This window comes from Chrysochloris asiatica, unplaced genomic scaffold (genome assembly GCF_000296735.1).
Source record: "Chrysochloris asiatica unplaced genomic scaffold, ChrAsi1.0 scaffold00160, whole genome shotgun sequence".
NCBI classification, from domain to species: Eukaryota; Metazoa; Chordata; class Mammalia; order Afrosoricida; family Chrysochloridae; genus Chrysochloris; species Chrysochloris asiatica.
The window spans coordinates 5,248,483-5,265,717 of NW_006408678.1; the positions used below are offsets into that span (position 1 = coordinate 5,248,483).

Below are 17,235 nucleotides of genomic sequence, written 5' to 3' on the forward strand. Positions count from 1 at the left end.
TCTCATGCCAATCTCACAATTGCTGTTACACTTGAGTCCATTATTGTTGCCACTGTGCCAATCGATCTCATTGGAGGTCTCCCTCTCTTTTACTATCCCTCCACTTTACCAAGCATGATGTCCTTCTCCAGGGACTAGTCCCTCCTGATAATATGTCAAAAAAGTTGGACAACGAATAAGGAAGACTGTAGATGATGTTCTTGGAGCAGAGTGTTAATGAATGTGAAATTGAGTTCCTCTACTTGAAACATTTACTTATGAAGATCAAAGAGCACAGCCTTCGATATGGATTACATCTCAATGTCAAGAAAACAAAAATCCTCACCACTGGACCAATAAACAACATTCTTATCAATGGAGAAAAGATTGAAGTTGTCAAGGACTTCATTCTTGGATCAACTATCAACACTCGTGGAAGCAGCAGTCAAGAGATCAGACGACGTATTGCATTGGGCAAATCTGCTGCACAGGAACTTTTTAAAATATTGAAGAGCAGAGATGTCAGCTTGAGGACTAAGGTGAGCCTAACCCAGGCCATGGTGTTTTCAATAGCCTCATACAGATGCGAGAGCTGGACAGTGAATAAGGAAGACCATAGAAGAATTGATGCCTTTGAGTTGTGGTGTTGGAGAAGAATACTGAAAGTGCCATGGACTGCCAAAAGAACCAATAGATCTGTTTTGAAGAAGTGCAGCCAGAGTGCTCCTTGGAGGCCAGGATGGCTAAGCTTCGTCTCTCATACTTTGGACATATTGTCTGGAGGAAACAGTCGCTGGAGAAGGATGTCATGCTGGGTAAGGTGGAGGGTCAGAGAAAAAGAGGAAGACCCCTAACGAGATGGATTGGCCAGGTGGCATCATTGATGGACTCAAGTGTGGCAGCGGTAGTGAGGTTGGCCCAGGATCGGACATTGTTTCGTTCTGCTGTGCATGGTGTCGCTATGAGTCGGTTCCGACTCGATGGCACCTGACAATAACAACAATATTAATCCGTGAGGTAGATGCTATTATTAACCCAGAGAGAAGCAGAGAGGTCAAATATCTGGTAATCTCAAGTCCTGTAGCTGGGGCACATGATAGAGTCATTTTCTAACCCAGACTGTCCTCAACAGCTATTGCGCTTAACCACGACACTATGCTCCCTCCCTTTCATTATGAAGATCAAATGCTGCAAATATATAACAATACATGTATTTAATATAAAGTGACATTTCAGATCTTATAAAATGTGGTAGACTTCATGAAGTCAGTAAATGTGTTGATAGAGTACAGGAGAAATCACAAAGTCAACGAACAATGAGAGCTGACACAATCAGTTAGCAACTGAAGAGGAAACTGACAAAGTTGATAAAGCAGGTCCATCTGTTGTTGTAACTTATTATATTCAACATTCAACCAATATTTACTGAGCTCCTTACAATGTGCCAGGCACTGTTGTAGGCCCTGGGGAGACACCAAATCTCCACACTCATGGAGCATATATTTATTCACAATAAGAAACAAGTTCACACTACTACAAGAACAAGCAAGTTGCTTGTCCAGGAATCAAGGCAAGTGGTTGGGTCCCCTCAGGGCACTTTCAAGACTAAGACTCAATGGGAATACACAAGCAGACATGCGCTCTGACTGGTAACCATGTTAGTCACCAATAAAGGGGGAAGTGAGGGAAAAACAGCAATGAAGCTGTGAGCTAAGCCTTACCATGCTCAGCTGACTCCTGTGAACCCGGGTGGAGACCTGGTTGGCTAGCAGTATGGCAAGACCTGGGGACTCCTGGGCCTAGAGTCAGTGACATAGCCACAGAAGACTAGAGTGGAGAGTGAAGCATCCAGCTGCTAAAAAGTGAGGGCATATGCACAAGAACACCCACACTTGCAGATAATACCCACTTGACCTAGCTTCAATAGCTGGATGATCAGAACTCAACTAGAAGAAGAAAGAAGAGGAAAAAAGAATAATCTGATACAATTTGATAAACTTGACCTACACCTATGGATGCAGTAGCTGAAAAGAGGGAACAAATCTTTACAGCAAGGATCATTCCCACCTCCTTGATATACAGGCTAGACAGGGATAGGCAACTTGGGCATTGACTACCCAAAATGGCGGGGGGGAGGGGAGGCTACAAAGGCAAGAAGTGACTGGCTTATAAGCTTTCAAGAGGGAGCCTAGATCCAGAGGGCATGGAGGAAGGTAGAATCTCCACTAAGGAGTATCCAATCTGTCTGGGCGGGGCTGATGAAGAGAGATAGGGATGGCATTCATGTGGTACAATAGTGAATAATTGCTATCAGGACTGACTGTGAGGGTTGGAAATGTAAAAGTAGACATTTTGTAGCAAAAGGAGGGGATTGGATGACTTTGCAGTCCAGGAGAGGAGGTCCCTGGGACCATCGAGGGAGAAGAGCGGAGTGCAGGACCCTACCCAGAGAAGCAGTGTCACCAGAGGTGGAGGCAGAGACGATGACATGGACAGATAGAATGGCGGGGGACTCTAGACCCAGAGAGGGAGAGGGGCTGTATGCTGATGACCAGGGGGACGACTTGCAGGGTATACCCTTTGGTTGGTTGATGATACATGAAGGGGATTATAACCATGGCAATGAAACAATATACAATAGGATGAATGTAAAGCTAATGTTCTCCCATGTAAACTATTACATAATTCACGATAAAATATATTTTTTAGAAAAGCTCACTGTCCTTCTACAAAGAATAAGGATGACCCTTGGGAAAACTGAAATCATGAAACATTTTTTGCAAAATTGAACCTCCTTCAAAAGTCAATTGTTGATGGAAAACTTTGGGGTGAAATAAGGGTGTTAGCTAGACAACATAATGAATTTCACATGTGAAGATATCTGAAAGAACAAATGTTTTGTTACATGTATCAATTTTTTTCTAAATGGCCAAATGTGAACTACCTAACCATTGCTGTCAAGTTGATTCCATTTCATAGGAACCCCATACAGCAGAGAATAACTGGCCCGTAGAGTTTCCATTGCTGTAATCTTTACTGTCATATCTTTCTTTCACACAACTATGAGTTTGAACTGCCAACCTTTCCGTTAGTAGATGAGCACTTAACCACTGCACTTAACCACAACCAGAGCTCCTGAAATGTGAAATAAAGGACTTTAAATCATGCAATTATAAAACTACTGGGAAAAAAATGTGCACCATCACTTAAAAAACAGCACCTAGATTATTCTTCATTCATAGTTAAGAATTAGCACATAGTAGACCTGATTTGGAGTCCTGGTGTGGCGCTGTGGGTTAATGTGCCAGGCTGCAAAGCCGTTTGAACTGCAAGGTTGGTGGTTCAAGCGCACCAGCGCCTCCTTGGAAATCCTATACAGGGTCGCTATGGGTCGGAACTGACTTGATGGCATTTAACAGCAACAAACAACAAGCCCTGATTTATGAGGTATTGCAATGAACTGCAGTTAACACCATCTGTTTTTACAGGGAAACTATTAACTGAAGCTTTTTCTAAACTAAATCAGGAGCTTCAGATACTTGAAAACATGGACCCACATGGTGGTCTCTTGGCTAAAGCTGACAGGCAGATTCAGAAAGCAGTGAGATATTACCACGAAAGAAATGAAAAAAGAAAAGAACCATATGACAACCTATCACTAATTTTCTGACTAGAAATGCTATCCTCATTCCCAGGAATAGTATAGATGATCTGGAAACTTACACAAGTGGAGTTACTATCACAACTGGCAAAATGTCAGTGTTATCCAAGTCTTGTCATCATTGGAGTAAATTTTTATGATTTGAGTATTTGTATGTATAATGGGCTTAAACATGGCAACAGTAGTGAGGTTGGCCCAGGATTGGGCAGTGTTTCATTCTGCTGTGCATAAGGTCGTTATGAGTTGATACCGACTCGATGACACCTAACAACAACACAATGTATTAAAACATATCTGTCAATTTAAATGTAATGTTTCCAAGCCTCAAAGACAATGATCATATTTAAAAGATACTAACAATGGAAGGAAATCATGGTGGTGGTAGTTGTGTACTATGAAGACGGTTCCTACTCAAAGCAAATTTGTATAGGGTTTCCAAGGCTATAAATCTGTATGGGAATAGAAAGCCTCGTTTTTCTCCTGCAAAGCAACTGGTGGAATCAAACTTCTGACCTTGTGGTTAGCAGCCTAACGTGTAATCCACAATAGTACCAGGGCTCCTTCAGAAGGCAGTAATAATAAAAACTGAGAAAAAAGTATTTGTCTTATGTCAGAATCGACTTAAGATTGGCACTCCATTATAAATTGGGGACTATGTGTAGTTTCAATTATAAAAAAATTTCATGACTGCTAACAAAATGTTAGAGTATTTTCCTAATTTTTAACTTGACTTTTTAATTTAAAGACCTACCCAAACCCCTTTTACCTTGTTTAGTGAGTTGATTTAGGCAGCCTGTTTTTCTGTCACCGATCATAACAGGGGTTATGGTCATAAGGAGGAGCAATGAGAGTGACCAAGACCACAATTTGTTCAGCAAAACTGTATATGTGTACATGCATGAAAAGTGGGATGACTGTTAAGAAAAGCAATGTCAGAATTCAGAATGAGTAAAATTTTAAGAGTAACAGGCTACACAGAGAGGTAAATTCAAATATATGCAATCCTGTAATAACAGTAATAACAACAGTCTACAAGTGAATAATAGATAGGCATGCAAGCTGAGGGATATGGGAAGGAGAATAAGACCATACCCCAAATATATATATATATGACAAAGGGTATCACTACATAAAGATTTACAGATGCTGCAAATGAATATAGTAAAGTATACGGAGAAAGGATGGCAAAGTTATGAACAATTCTTAGCCATATCCAAACACCTTGAGAGAATAAGTCACTGGGCCTAGGAGTTTAGGACCATAGTCTCAAGGGACACCAAAGTCAACTGTCATAACACAGTCCACAAAGAAAGTGTTCTACACCCTACTTTGGTGAGTATTGAATGGGTCTAAAAGTTGTCAAGGACTTCATTCTTCTTAGATCAACTATCAACACTCACGGAAGCAGCAGTCAAGAGATCAAACGACCTATTGCATTAGGCAAATCTGCTACACATGACCTTTTTAAAGTGTTGAAGAGCAAAGATGTCAGCTTGAGGACTAAGGTGCGCCTGACCCAAGCCATGGTATTTTCAATAACCTCATATGCGTGCGAAAGCTGGACAGTGAATAAGGAAGACCATAGAAGAATTGATGCTTCTGAGTTATGGTGTTGGAGGACAATATTGCAAGTGCCATGGGCTGCCAAAAGAATCAATAGATCCATTTTGGGAGAAGTGCAGCCAGAGTGCTCCTTGGAGGCCAAGATGGCCAAACTTTGTCTCTCATACTTGGGACATATTGTCAGGAGGGACCAGTCGCTGGAGAAGGATATCATGCTTGGTAAGATGGAGGGTCAGAGAAAAAGAGGAAGACCCCCAATGAGATGGATTGGCCAAGTGACAGCATCGACGGACTCAAGCGTGGCAACAGTAGTGAGGTTGGCCCAGGATTGGGCAGTGTTTCATTCTGCTGTGCATAAGGTCACTATGGGTCAGTACCAACTCCATGGCACCTAACAACAACAAAAGCTTGTGAGCAGCCACTTAAGGTGCACTTCATGATCTCTCCCTGTCTAGAGAAAAATAAGAGTAAGGAAAACCAAAGATGCATGTAAACAATTACTGTAGAGAGTCAATGGGCCACAAAACCTCAGTCACCAGCCTCTGAGACCAAAAGAACTAGATGGTTCTCAGTTACCACTACAAATCACTCTGAAAGAGATCACATTGGAAGTGCCTGAATAGATTCGGAGAAAGATATAGAACAGAACTCAAAATCATAAAAAACAGACCAGGATTACTGGTCAGCCAGAGACTGGTGGGACCCCCCAGACTATGGCCCTTAGCCACCCTTTAGGGCTGGAACTGAACTCACCCCCATGGCTCAATTATAAGCCAAATAATTTACAGTTCTAGAAAGTGGAGCCCTCATATGGCACTGTGGGCTAATGCACTGGACTACAAAGCCAATTGTAACTGCAAGGTCAGCATTTCAAGCTCACCAGGCGCTCCTGGTGAAACCCTATGAGGGGTTGCTATGGGTCAGAACTGACTTTATGGTACTTAACAACAACAACAACAATAAAGTGAACAATAGGGACGCCATGGTGAATTGATTATGTGTTGAGCTGCTAAACTATAAGGTCAGCAGTTCAAGTCCACAAATTGCTCTGAGAGAGAAAGATAAAAGTTTTCTGATCTAGTAAACTAGATTTGTAGCCTTGATAACCCTGGAACCTCCTCAAGAGCGCACAACAAAAACACTGTGAACAATAATACTAAGGAGGTATGCACTTCTTAACCATTTGAGATCAAAAGGCAGCATTTTCCCATGGGTACACTGCAGACCCGGAGTTATAAACCAAAAAAGGAAGACATGCTCAGCATTTCTCAAGCTGAAACAACTCATGAAAAATTGAAGCCTCAACTTGCAATATTGAAGGACTCCACAAGCAAAATAATGAATGATGCAGAAGTCTCAAAAGAAGATGGAAGGAATACACAGACTCATTGTACCAAAAAGAAGTGGTCAATGTTCAAACACTTCAAGAGGTAGCATATGATCAAGAGCCAATGGTACTGAAGGAAGAAGTCCAAATTGCACTGAAGGCATTAGCCAAAAAAAAAAAAGCTCTAGGAACTGACAGAATACAAATTGAAATCTCTCAACCAGCGGCTGCAGCACTGGAGGTGCTCATTCATCTATGCCAGAAAATTTGTAAGGCAGCTACCTGGTCAACTGACTGGAAGAGATCCATATGTGTGCCTACTCCAAAGAGAGGTGCCCTAACAGAATGCAGAAGTTATGGAACAATATCATTAATATCCATATACGCAAGTAAAATTTTGTTGAAGAGAATTCAACACCTGCAACAGCACAACAGAACACAGCCAGAAACTCAAGCTGGGTTCAGAAGAGGACAGGAAACGAACGTATATTAGTACTGACATCAGATGAATCTTGGCTGAAAATAGAAAATACCAGAAAGATGTTTACTTGTGCTTTATTGACTATGCAGACTTTCGACTGTGTGGATTATGACAAGCTATGTATGATATTGTGAAGAATGAGTATTCCAAAGCTACTTCCAGATTCAGTGCCTAAGACAGACAACACCTCGCCCTTTAGGAACTCCATCTAGGGTTAAGAGTGTTATCAATTCTCATGGCTTGACGACCCAGGATGTGAGGTCCTTGGCTGGCAGGAGACCACAGAATTTTCTCCTCTCTAGGTCTGGCACCTGCCCTGGTTGTTTCTTTTCATTGTTTTTGCTTATTTATTGTTTATTCCTCTTCTTTATTTTGTATCTTGGCTTTCGTTTTTCCTTCCTTTTGTCTGCTTCTCTTTCTCAACCACTGCTTGTGAGCAACCAGTTATGGTGCAATTATTTGTCTCTCCCCGTCTGGAGAAAATAAGAGTAAAGAAAATTAAAGATGCATGAAAACAATTACTCCAGAGGAGCAGTGGGCCACAAAACCTCAGTCTCCAGCCCCTGAGACCAAAAGAACTAAATAGTGCTCAGATACTACTACCAACTGCTCTGAAAGGGACCACATTAGAAGGCCCCAAATAGAGAGGGAGAAAATGTATAACAAAACTCAAAATTGTAACAAAAAGCCTATGCTTACTGGTCAGAAAGAGACTGGAAGAATCTTAGACTATGGCCCTCAACCACCCTTCAGGTCTGGAAAGGAACTCACCTTCATGGCCCCATTTTTAGCCAAGGAGTAGATAGGTATATGGTGGGGGTGGGGGAATGGGGGGAGAGACAGCAATACTAATAAGATATGCTCACCATGGAATGGTTAATCATTCAAAATCAAAAGGGTAATATTTACCTAAGGACAAAGTTGAAGGGCTGGGACAATGGGTAGAACAGAACTGGGAACTACAGGAAGAAGTGAGATAAATGTTGCATGGAGGGGATTGCAATCATTGAGATGAAACAAAGAAGATGATTTGTTAAGTGTAAAACTGATGATCTTGCCTGTAAACTTTCATTCAATTCCTAGTAAAAACTTAAAAAATAAAAATACGTATACATTCTTGGAGGATGTGGTAAGAAACAATAGCTTCATTTAAGAAAATTTTTTTGTTTTGTTTAATAAAGGTTTCTATAATTTTGTAGCCATTAAAAAATAAATAAAAGGCCGCAGAATATTCTGGAAGTATGGGGCACTTGTCAAAGAAGATAATAAGAGAGCTGGCTACTAGCCACGAGTTGATCAGTAAAGTTGATGCAAGATAGCCTAAGAGGGCTATAAAACACTGTTTATACAAATTAAGTATGAATGCACTAGAGAATTTAGGTGTGGTCTTATAAAATCTAATCTTTTGAGGTTTATTTGTCTCACCAACAGTGTGTAATCAAACATTTGGATCTCTGCCAATCCAACAGATGCAGCGGGGTATAAGGGAAGTTTTAGGTTGAATTTTTCTTCCTATTCATGAGGTTGAGCCTATTTATCCATATAACAGCCACTTGCTCATGTATCCAATATACTGAAGAAAAACAAGGTCATAAGACAATATCTGATAAAGAAGATAAGTTCTAATGCCATGTTGTTGTTATGTACCATTGAGTTGGTTCCAACTCATAGCGACCTTTCAAGGTTTTCCAAGGAGCTCTTGGTAGCGTATAGTGGTTACGAATAGGACTGCAAACCTCAAAATCAGCAGTTTGAAACTACCAGCAGTTTCACAGGAGAAAGATAAGGCTTCCTGCTCCTGTAAAGATTTACAGCCTCAAAAACCCTACGTTGTTGTTGTCAGGTGCCATCGAGTCGGAACCGACTCACAGTGACCCCATGCACAGCAGAACGAAACAATATCCGATCCTGGGCCAAGCTCACCACCACTGCCACACTTGACGCCATCAATGATGCCACCTGGCTGATCCATCTCATTGGGGGTCTTCCTCTTTTTCTCTGACCCTCCATCTTACCCAGCATAACATCCTTCTCCAGTGACTGTTCTCTCCTGACAATATGTCCAAAGTACGAGAGACGAAGCTTAGCCATCCTGGCCTCCAAGGAGCACTCTGGCTGCACTTCTTGCAAAATAGATTTATTGGTTCTTTTGGCAATCCATGGCACTTTTAGTATTCTCCTCCAACACCACAACTCAAAGGCATCAATTCTTCTATGGTCTTCCTTATTCACTGTCCAGCTTTCGCATCCATATGAGGTTATTGAAAATACCATGGCTTGGGTCAGGTGCACCTTAGTCCTCAAGCTGACATCTCTGCTCTTCAACACTTTAAAAATTCCTGTGCAGCAGATTTGCTATGAGTCGGAACCGATTCCACGGCACATAACCACCACCATGGAGTGGATGGTGGGTTTGAACCACCAACCCTGAGGTTAGTAGTCCAGTGTTTATCTTACAGAACTACACCAGGACTCCTCTGTCATATTGTTGTTGTTGTTAAGTGCCATCAAGTCGGTTCCGACCCATAGCAACCCCGTATAGAGTTTCCAAGAAATGGCTGGTGAGCTTGAACCCCTGACCTTGTGGTTCAAACGTCTTTGTAGTCCAGCACATTAATCCACAGTGCCATACTAGGACTCCATCTAATGTCATAGTAGAGGGAGTTTCTCCAGAAGGTTCTGCTCATATTTAAAGAGTTCAACTTATTTAGTTACAACATCAGATTGCTGTTAGCATGTAAAAGGAGGTTCATTCTGCGAACCATCCACTGCAAGGACCAAGGTAAATCTTATCAAGCCTGTCTCAAAGCCGTCTGCCCTGCCCGAAGGCAAAGATTTGACACCAGAGTAACAGTAGCCATAGTAAGTGCTCAAGGGGGGCATAGGTGGTGCAAGCTGTTAAGGGAGGTTGGAGGAGCCAAGATCCAGTCCACCTAGAGGCACTTCAGAAAAGCCTGGCAACCTATTGCTGAAAAATTAACTATTGCAATCCCTGTGGAACACAAGTGTCTTTACTTGTGCAACACATATTGAAGGTTGTGGTCTTTGATCTTCAGTAAGAATTTTAAGTCCTCCGCACTTCCAGCAAGCAAGGTTGTATCATCTGTATATCGCTGGTTGTTAATGAGTCTAACTCCAATCCTGATGCCACATTCTTCTTCATATAATACAGCTTCTATAATTATTAGCTTAGCATACATATTGAATAAGTCTGGTGAAAGAGTACAGTGCTAGTGCATACCTTACCTGATTTTAAACCACGCAGTGTCCCCTTAATCTGTTTAAGTGCAAACCTGAGTCCCACCCAGAACTGCTGAGAGAACAGATTTACCTTTGACGGAAAGACATGCAGAAAGAATGTTTGGCATTTTGAATATTGGGCAAGCAGTTTGCTTGTTGGATTATACATCAAGGCAGAAAAAGTCTGCCCATCTGGAAAATTCCATCGTAAAACCGAAAGTTAAAAGGAGCTGGCAAGCAGACAGCCTAATCTGCTCACTGGTGACCACTTGGATCCACCTGATGAATGGAAGTAGGGGAGACTGCAGCAATGAAAAAATGAGTTGAGAGAAGAGGGAGGGCTGGCTGAAGTTTTGAGAACTGGGTGGGCTCCTGAGTCTATAGACACTAACCAAGCCCAAGGGGGTTGTGGTGAGGGCCAGTGTTAAGAGAGAGTATGAGTGAACTGGGTCAGTTGCTGATGACGACACATTGCTTATAAATGCATATACCTAAAGTTCCAACAAGAACAGAAGATTCTTTGTATCAAGGAATATATCTGCCTCCTGAGAGTACTGGATTGATAGGTACCGGCAATTTAGAAATTGGGTATCTAAAATCAGAGAAGATAAAGACATGAGGCAGCTGGCTTGCAAGCTTTCATGAGTGTGCTTACAGTTAAAATGATATGGGGAAAGTTAACCATCATTTATGAATGGGATCGTGGGTAGAAGAGACAGGGGGTTGCCTGTGGTGTAGTGAATTATCTAATATTTCTTCTAGTCATGGTCTGTAACCCCACCAAACAATGTTTCTGCCCTGTTGTGTCTCGGTGAGAGAAAGTGGAAGAAGCTATTGATAGAATGACATGATTCAGTTATGGATGTTAACAGAGTTCACTGTAACTGTAAAAACTTGAGACACTAGCATAGGTATAAAATGAGCCATCTCAGAGGCAAGAGAAGGGATCTCACCATCAGAAAAGAAGAGCCAGAAGTGGAGCTTGTCCTTTGGACCCCAAGTTCCCTGGGCACTGAACTTTCTTGACCCAGGGACAGAAACAGAAGACCAGCAGCAGAACCCAAAACCAGAGCACCAGGCAGAGCACGGGCTTCCAGCCCACAGAGCAAGTAAATCGGAGTGACTTTGGGCAGGAAGCTTACTTGTAGAGCGGGGTGCCTCCGGACACTTAAGTGTGTGTGGGGGGGAAAGGGGCTAGGTTTGCCGACCCCAGGAGCTAGAGCCAAGTGCTTTCCGTCTCAGGTTTATGATGGAGTGGTGTGTCCTGTGGGCATTTATCAGTAACGGCCAGGAACAACTGTGCCCTAAGCACAGTTTCTGTGAGTGTAGTTTCTGAATTCTGTGTGGCCACGGCAACAAATGATCAAACTCAATAGAGGGCTGCAGGAAAAAAAATGGTTTGGTGCCATATTTTTTGCACACGGCCTAAACAAGCTGACACATATTTGTGGGGAAGGGGAAGGACACAATTCAATTCTGACAGACATGTTGTCAGGAAGGACCAGTCCTTGAAAGAGGACATCATGCTTGGTAAAGCAGAGGATCCGTAGAAATGAGGACGACGCCACACATACAATGAAATGGATTAACTCAGTGGCTGCAACAATTGTGAGAACAGTAGTTGTTGTTGTTAAGTGCCATCGAGCCGGTTCCGACCCATAGCAACCCTGGATAGGGAGGATTTCCAAGGAGTGACTGGTGAGCTTGAACTGCCAACCTTGCAGTTCAAATGGCTTTGCAGTCTGGTGCATTAATCCACAGTGCCACACCAGGACTCCAAGAACAGTAGAGGACCGGGCAATTTCTTCTTCTTGTACGTAGGATAACTAAGTCAGAACCAACTGAAGGGCACCTAATAACAAGAAGAGGATCAACCCTGATTCTGAAAGATTTTGCACTTGGAACTATTCTAGGGAAGTCCCCAAATTCAGATATATTTTCTACCTCCCCCCTTTAATAAGTTTTGAACAGGACAAAGACGAAATAAAGACAAATCATTAGCATGAGGCCATAACTGTGTCCAAAGGATTCATGACCGTGTGGCTAATTAATTACAGACCACAGAAATGGCTACAAAATCAGGATTGGCAGCTTCTCAATTCATCACTAAAGCAGGAAGGACTATATTGTTGTTGTTAAGTGCCGTTGAGTCAGATCTGACCCATAGCGACTCTATACAGGGTTTTCTGAGGAACAACTGGTGAGCTTGAACCGCCAACCTTTGCAGTCTGGCGCCACACCAGGGCTCCAGGAAGGACTATAGAAGCCAAAAAAAGGACCATGATAGAGATGTGTACACAACTGCATTTAAATAAATTTTTTCAGGATCAGTTCTGAGGTCCTTGGATCACCTGGCTACTGGATGGTTAGGACATGACTCATAACCATCCAACCCTAGCATCCCAATTTACAGTAAAGGCATGTCCAGGCAAGATTACCCATCCTTGGGCACACTTGTTGTTGTTGTTGTTATGTGCCATGGAGTTGGTTCCGACTCATAGCGGCCCTGTACAGGGTTTCCGAGGCTGTAAATATTTACAGGAGTAAAAAACCTCATCTGATTCTCCCACGGAACAGCTGGTAGTTTCAAACTGCTGCCTGATTCGTAACCACTATGCTACCAGAGCTCCTTGGGGACGCTAGGGATTGATAATATACTTTGCCTGAGGGTAAGGTTTTTCATCTTGCAGGTTTGGAGTCATAATGAACTCAGTTGAGGAGGCTGAATGTATTCAGAGTTCAAAATGGAGTTCGAATTATCACTGTAAAACAGTTTTCTACAAACCAAATGCTCTGATGAGAAACTAAGCCCACATTTCTGCGGGGGCAAAAGACCTAATCAGAAAGTCTCCTCCAAGTATAGAAACATCTCTTTTTGCGTGGGCAAAACCACAATAATTTCCTCAGATATATTTCTGCGCACTATTCTCCATACTGATCTCATCTTTGCATCATAAAACTACTCCTCTCTTGCCTTGCCCCTTTTTCCCTCCTCACCCCTCCCCTTGACACATACACATATGCAAAGCAGAAACATTGCTCACTGTGAAAAGGCTACAGGGAGGGAGAAACCTAATAATCTCTGCCACAAAGTGGTAAACATTCTTAGGTGTTATCTTTATGTAGATCCAGGGGTTTCTGGTCACTTAGATAAGGTCTGGGAGTCCCTGGGTGGTACAAACAGTTATCACACTCAGATGCTAACCAAAAGATTAGAGGTTCAAGAGGCACCTCAGAAGAAAAGTCTGACGATTTGCTTCCAAAAATCAGCCATCAAAAGTCCTGTAGAGCACACTTCTACTCTGATACACAAGGAGTGATCATGAGTAAGAATCAATTCAACTTAAATGAGAATGAGTCCTTATAATTTTAAGGAATGTCCATGATGTGTAAGTTACAGAACTAGGTGCTATAGAAAGAGGGTCAGGTGGGGGGGGGGGCAGCAAATTTAGTAAGGTACACACACCTAGAATGGTCAATCATTCAAGATCATAAGGACAGCATTGACCCATAGACAACATTCAGAAGGGTTGGGAAAGAAGAAAGAATGGAAACAGGAAACACAAGAAGGAAGTGGGACAAGTGTTGAAGGCAAGAATTCATACATGGAGGGGACTGCAGTCGTTGAGATGAGAGGAAGTGTATGCTTTGCTCAATGTAAAACTGAAGATCTGCTCTGTAAACCTTCACTCAATTCACATTAAAAAAGTTAAAGAAAGAAAGAGGGTCAGGACACTGACCCTGGCACTGAAAAAGTGACCCTCAGGAAAAGTGGGGACCAAAACATACAAAAAGTGATCATGGTTAAATGGCACCACAATTTGAGAGCTCTGACTTCGAGTGGGGACGTCGGAGCTCCATGCAGGGAAAGCCTAAATCACACTCCCAAGGGCATAGACAGAGCATAGTGTTGCCACAGGCGTGGGACAGAACTAGCTATGAGTTCTTGCCTTCACTTATTAGCTATGACATCAGCATCACATTGATGGCACTTTGTCATTTGTTTAAATCTCAGTTTCCTTGGATGAAAAATGGGGCTAACGTTCTACTTTATGGACATGTTTGGAGGCAGACTTGAAATAATATAAACTATTTAGCACAATATCTCTGACTCAAATAACATCATGACCTGGGGAAGCGAGGTGGCTCCATAGGATAAGTAACGGCCACTCCACTGGCAAAAGATGACGCCTTCTGCTCCTGCAACTTCTCAGCACTTAGCAACAACAATCATGACCTGGTGTGGCGCTGTAGGGTAAGCTAATTGTAAGGTCTGCAGTTCAAACCCATCAGTCGCTCCTAGAAAACAGGTAGAGTGGGTTAAGCATTTTGTTTATTAAGTGCCGTCCAGTCGGTTCCGACGCATAGCGACCCAGTGTAGGGTTCACGAGGAGCGGCTGGTGAGCTTGAACTGCCACCTTGTGGTTCAAATCGACTTTGCAGTCCAGCGCATTAACCCACAGCGCAACACAAGGACTCCAAGCACTGGACTGATAAACTAAAATAGAGTAGGTTCGACTCCCGTAAAGATTTGTTGTTGCGTTGTTGCTAAGTGTCATCGAATTGGTTCCGACTAATAGCAACTAATAGGACTCCGAGTGTGGTCTATACACTGGACTTCGAAACTCGGAAACTCCATACAGTGTCGCTGTGAGTCACAACCAACTCGAGGGCACTTAACAAGAACAACATAGGGTTTCCGAAGCTGTACATGTTTGCGGGAGTAGAAAAACTTCATCTTCCTCTCACAGAGCGGTTGGTAGCTGGTGGGCTCGAACCGCTGACCTTGTGGTTTGCAGTCCAGTGCTTATCGTCCACAGCCAACGCGCTCCCTTATAAAGATTTACAGCCTCAGAAACGTATGGAGTTCGATTCTGTCCTAAAGGGTTGCTATGAGTAGGAATAGACTCTATGGCAATGGATTGGGTTTTGTGAGTTGGATCACGACATTGGATGATTTCAATATTACCAAAGAAGTGTTTTCCCAAGATTCTGCTCCATACCAGGTTGAAAGTTATACTATCTACCCAGAGTCCCCTCCTGATGGCACCCTATTCAGTGTTCAGAGTAGTGAATGTTAAAGTGGGGCTCAGTGCTCTCTCAGCCCGGTACCCCAGGTCCCAAATACACCCTGTGCCTTCCGGAAACATCCTCAACTCCTCGCCAGACCCTAGGTCTTTCCCCAGAACGACTCCAGCAGCGTCTGAACCCCTTGCCTCCTCATCCTCAGCGATGTCTGATCCCTGGTCCCCTGCCGCCCACCCCGCCCCTCACCTGATGTAGGGGAGGAAGGGGTTAACGTGCCCCGATAGCACTGCGACCACGTAGGAGATGATGAAGGCGGCGGACGACCAGGTCACCAGGAGGAAGGGGACGAAGGCCATGCCCCTCAAGAAGCACAGCATCGCTGCGACGCCGCTGCCGGGAAGACGCTACGCTCAGTCCCGCCGGGGCGCGGGGGCGCAGGGCTGCCAGGAGCGGACAGCGACGGGCGGCCGGACCGAGGCTTTGCGACGGCCAGGACAAACCCGGCCCCGGAGGGAGGGGAAGCGCAAGAAGCCAAGCGAGGAGCGGGAGGCGAGGCGGCGGGCCTAGGGTGGGTGGGGCGCGGGCCACCCGGGCTTGTTGCGAAATGGGTGAAGTCACAAAGCGGCGGCCCGACCGCCTGAGAGGCGAGCAGCGAGCCACCCGTGGAGCCGACGCGGGGGCTGGTGGGACGCGGCGGTCGAGCTCCTTTCGCTTTTGGTTCGGAGACTGCAAGGGTAGCGCGGGAGAGCAGACGGGGAGGCGGGGACGCAGCAAGAATGCCTGCCCGGGCGCCTCACCCGAGCCTGTGCTCTTGCTCAACTCGCAGAGAAATGGATGAACTCCTCCAGGCCCCTCCTTCGAACCTCGAGGGCTTCCCCTCCGAGGTCCCGCTACCAAGCGTCGAAGGGGATAAGGTGACCACCACGTGGTGACATTCACCCCATTCTGCTGTCTGGCCGCTGTAGGTATTGGTGCTGTTGTGGAGGTCCCAGCAGAAGTCCCTGGCAGAAGTGTTCCATGACGCCCTACTGGCCACCAACACACTGATATGGTCACCACCTGTACACTGTTACGAAAGCAGGTCAACATGGGAGTCAGAGTGGAACTGCCGGTTCCGTTTTTTCATCAAAGTGAGCTTTCAGTATTCATTTCCTAGAAATTAGACTTCCCTTTCTCCAGTGGAGCTAAATTAGGCTTGGAGTCAAGACCTAAAATGAGTAAAGGTGACTTGATAGATTTCAAACCCTGCAAAGGGGCTCTGTGTTCTGGGGGCACTTTCAAGCATTGAGATTGATATACTTTATGGATTCTGAGTCCTGCAAGTGTTGTGAGGTCATTGGATCACTGGTAATTAAATGCCATTTATTCAGACACTCAGCCACACGAACAGCTCGGGGGGCTGTTGTTGGTTTTTTTTCAAGTCCCAAATCTTGCAGAGTAGTTTCCAGGACTGGGACCTTTCAGAAGCAGATCACAGGCCTCTCTTTCAATATCTCTGGGTTGGTTTGAACCTTGGCTGTTTCTGGTAGTAGCTGGGCTTTTAACCATTTGAATCACACGGTATTGAGAATAACCAGCTACCATTCAGTGAACCCTGATTCATGGTGAAAGGATGTGCACCCCAATAGAGAACTTTGGTTATGTGCCATGGAGTTGGTCCCAACTCACAGGGACCCTGCACGAGGCTGTAAATCTTTATGGGAGCAAAAAGCCTCATCTTTCTCCCATAGAATGGCTGGTAGTTTCGAACTGCTGACCTTGAAGTTAGCAGCCCCATTCGTAACCACTACACTACAGAGATGTCAGCTTGAGGACTAAGGTGCGCCTGACCCAGGCCATTGTGTTTTCAATAGCTTCATATGGATGCGAAAGCTGGACAGTGAATAAGGAAGATTGTAGAAAAATTGATGCCTTTGAGTTGTGGTGTTGGAGGAGAATACTGAAAGTGCCATGGAC

At 44.1% G+C, this 17,235-nt stretch overlaps 1 protein-coding gene across 1 annotated transcript in view; it reads right to left on the reverse strand.

Annotated features, from left to right (window-relative positions):
* The window catches only part of DRAM1 (DNA-damage regulated autophagy modulator 1), a 79,104-nt gene extending 63,448 nt beyond the window's left edge, over window positions 1–15,656 (reverse strand). Inside the window, exons 1-3 of the mRNA XM_006871123.1 lie at window positions 15,526–15,656; window positions 10,822–10,843; window positions 10,258–10,342 (exon numbers count right to left, since the gene is read on the reverse strand). Of these exons, the coding sequence (XP_006871185.1) occupies window positions 10,258–10,342; window positions 10,822–10,843; window positions 15,526–15,656 (238 nt within the window). The remainder of the gene's footprint in view (window positions 1–10,257; window positions 10,343–10,821; window positions 10,844–15,525) is intronic.
* Window positions 15,657–17,235: the final 1,579 nt, after the last annotated feature.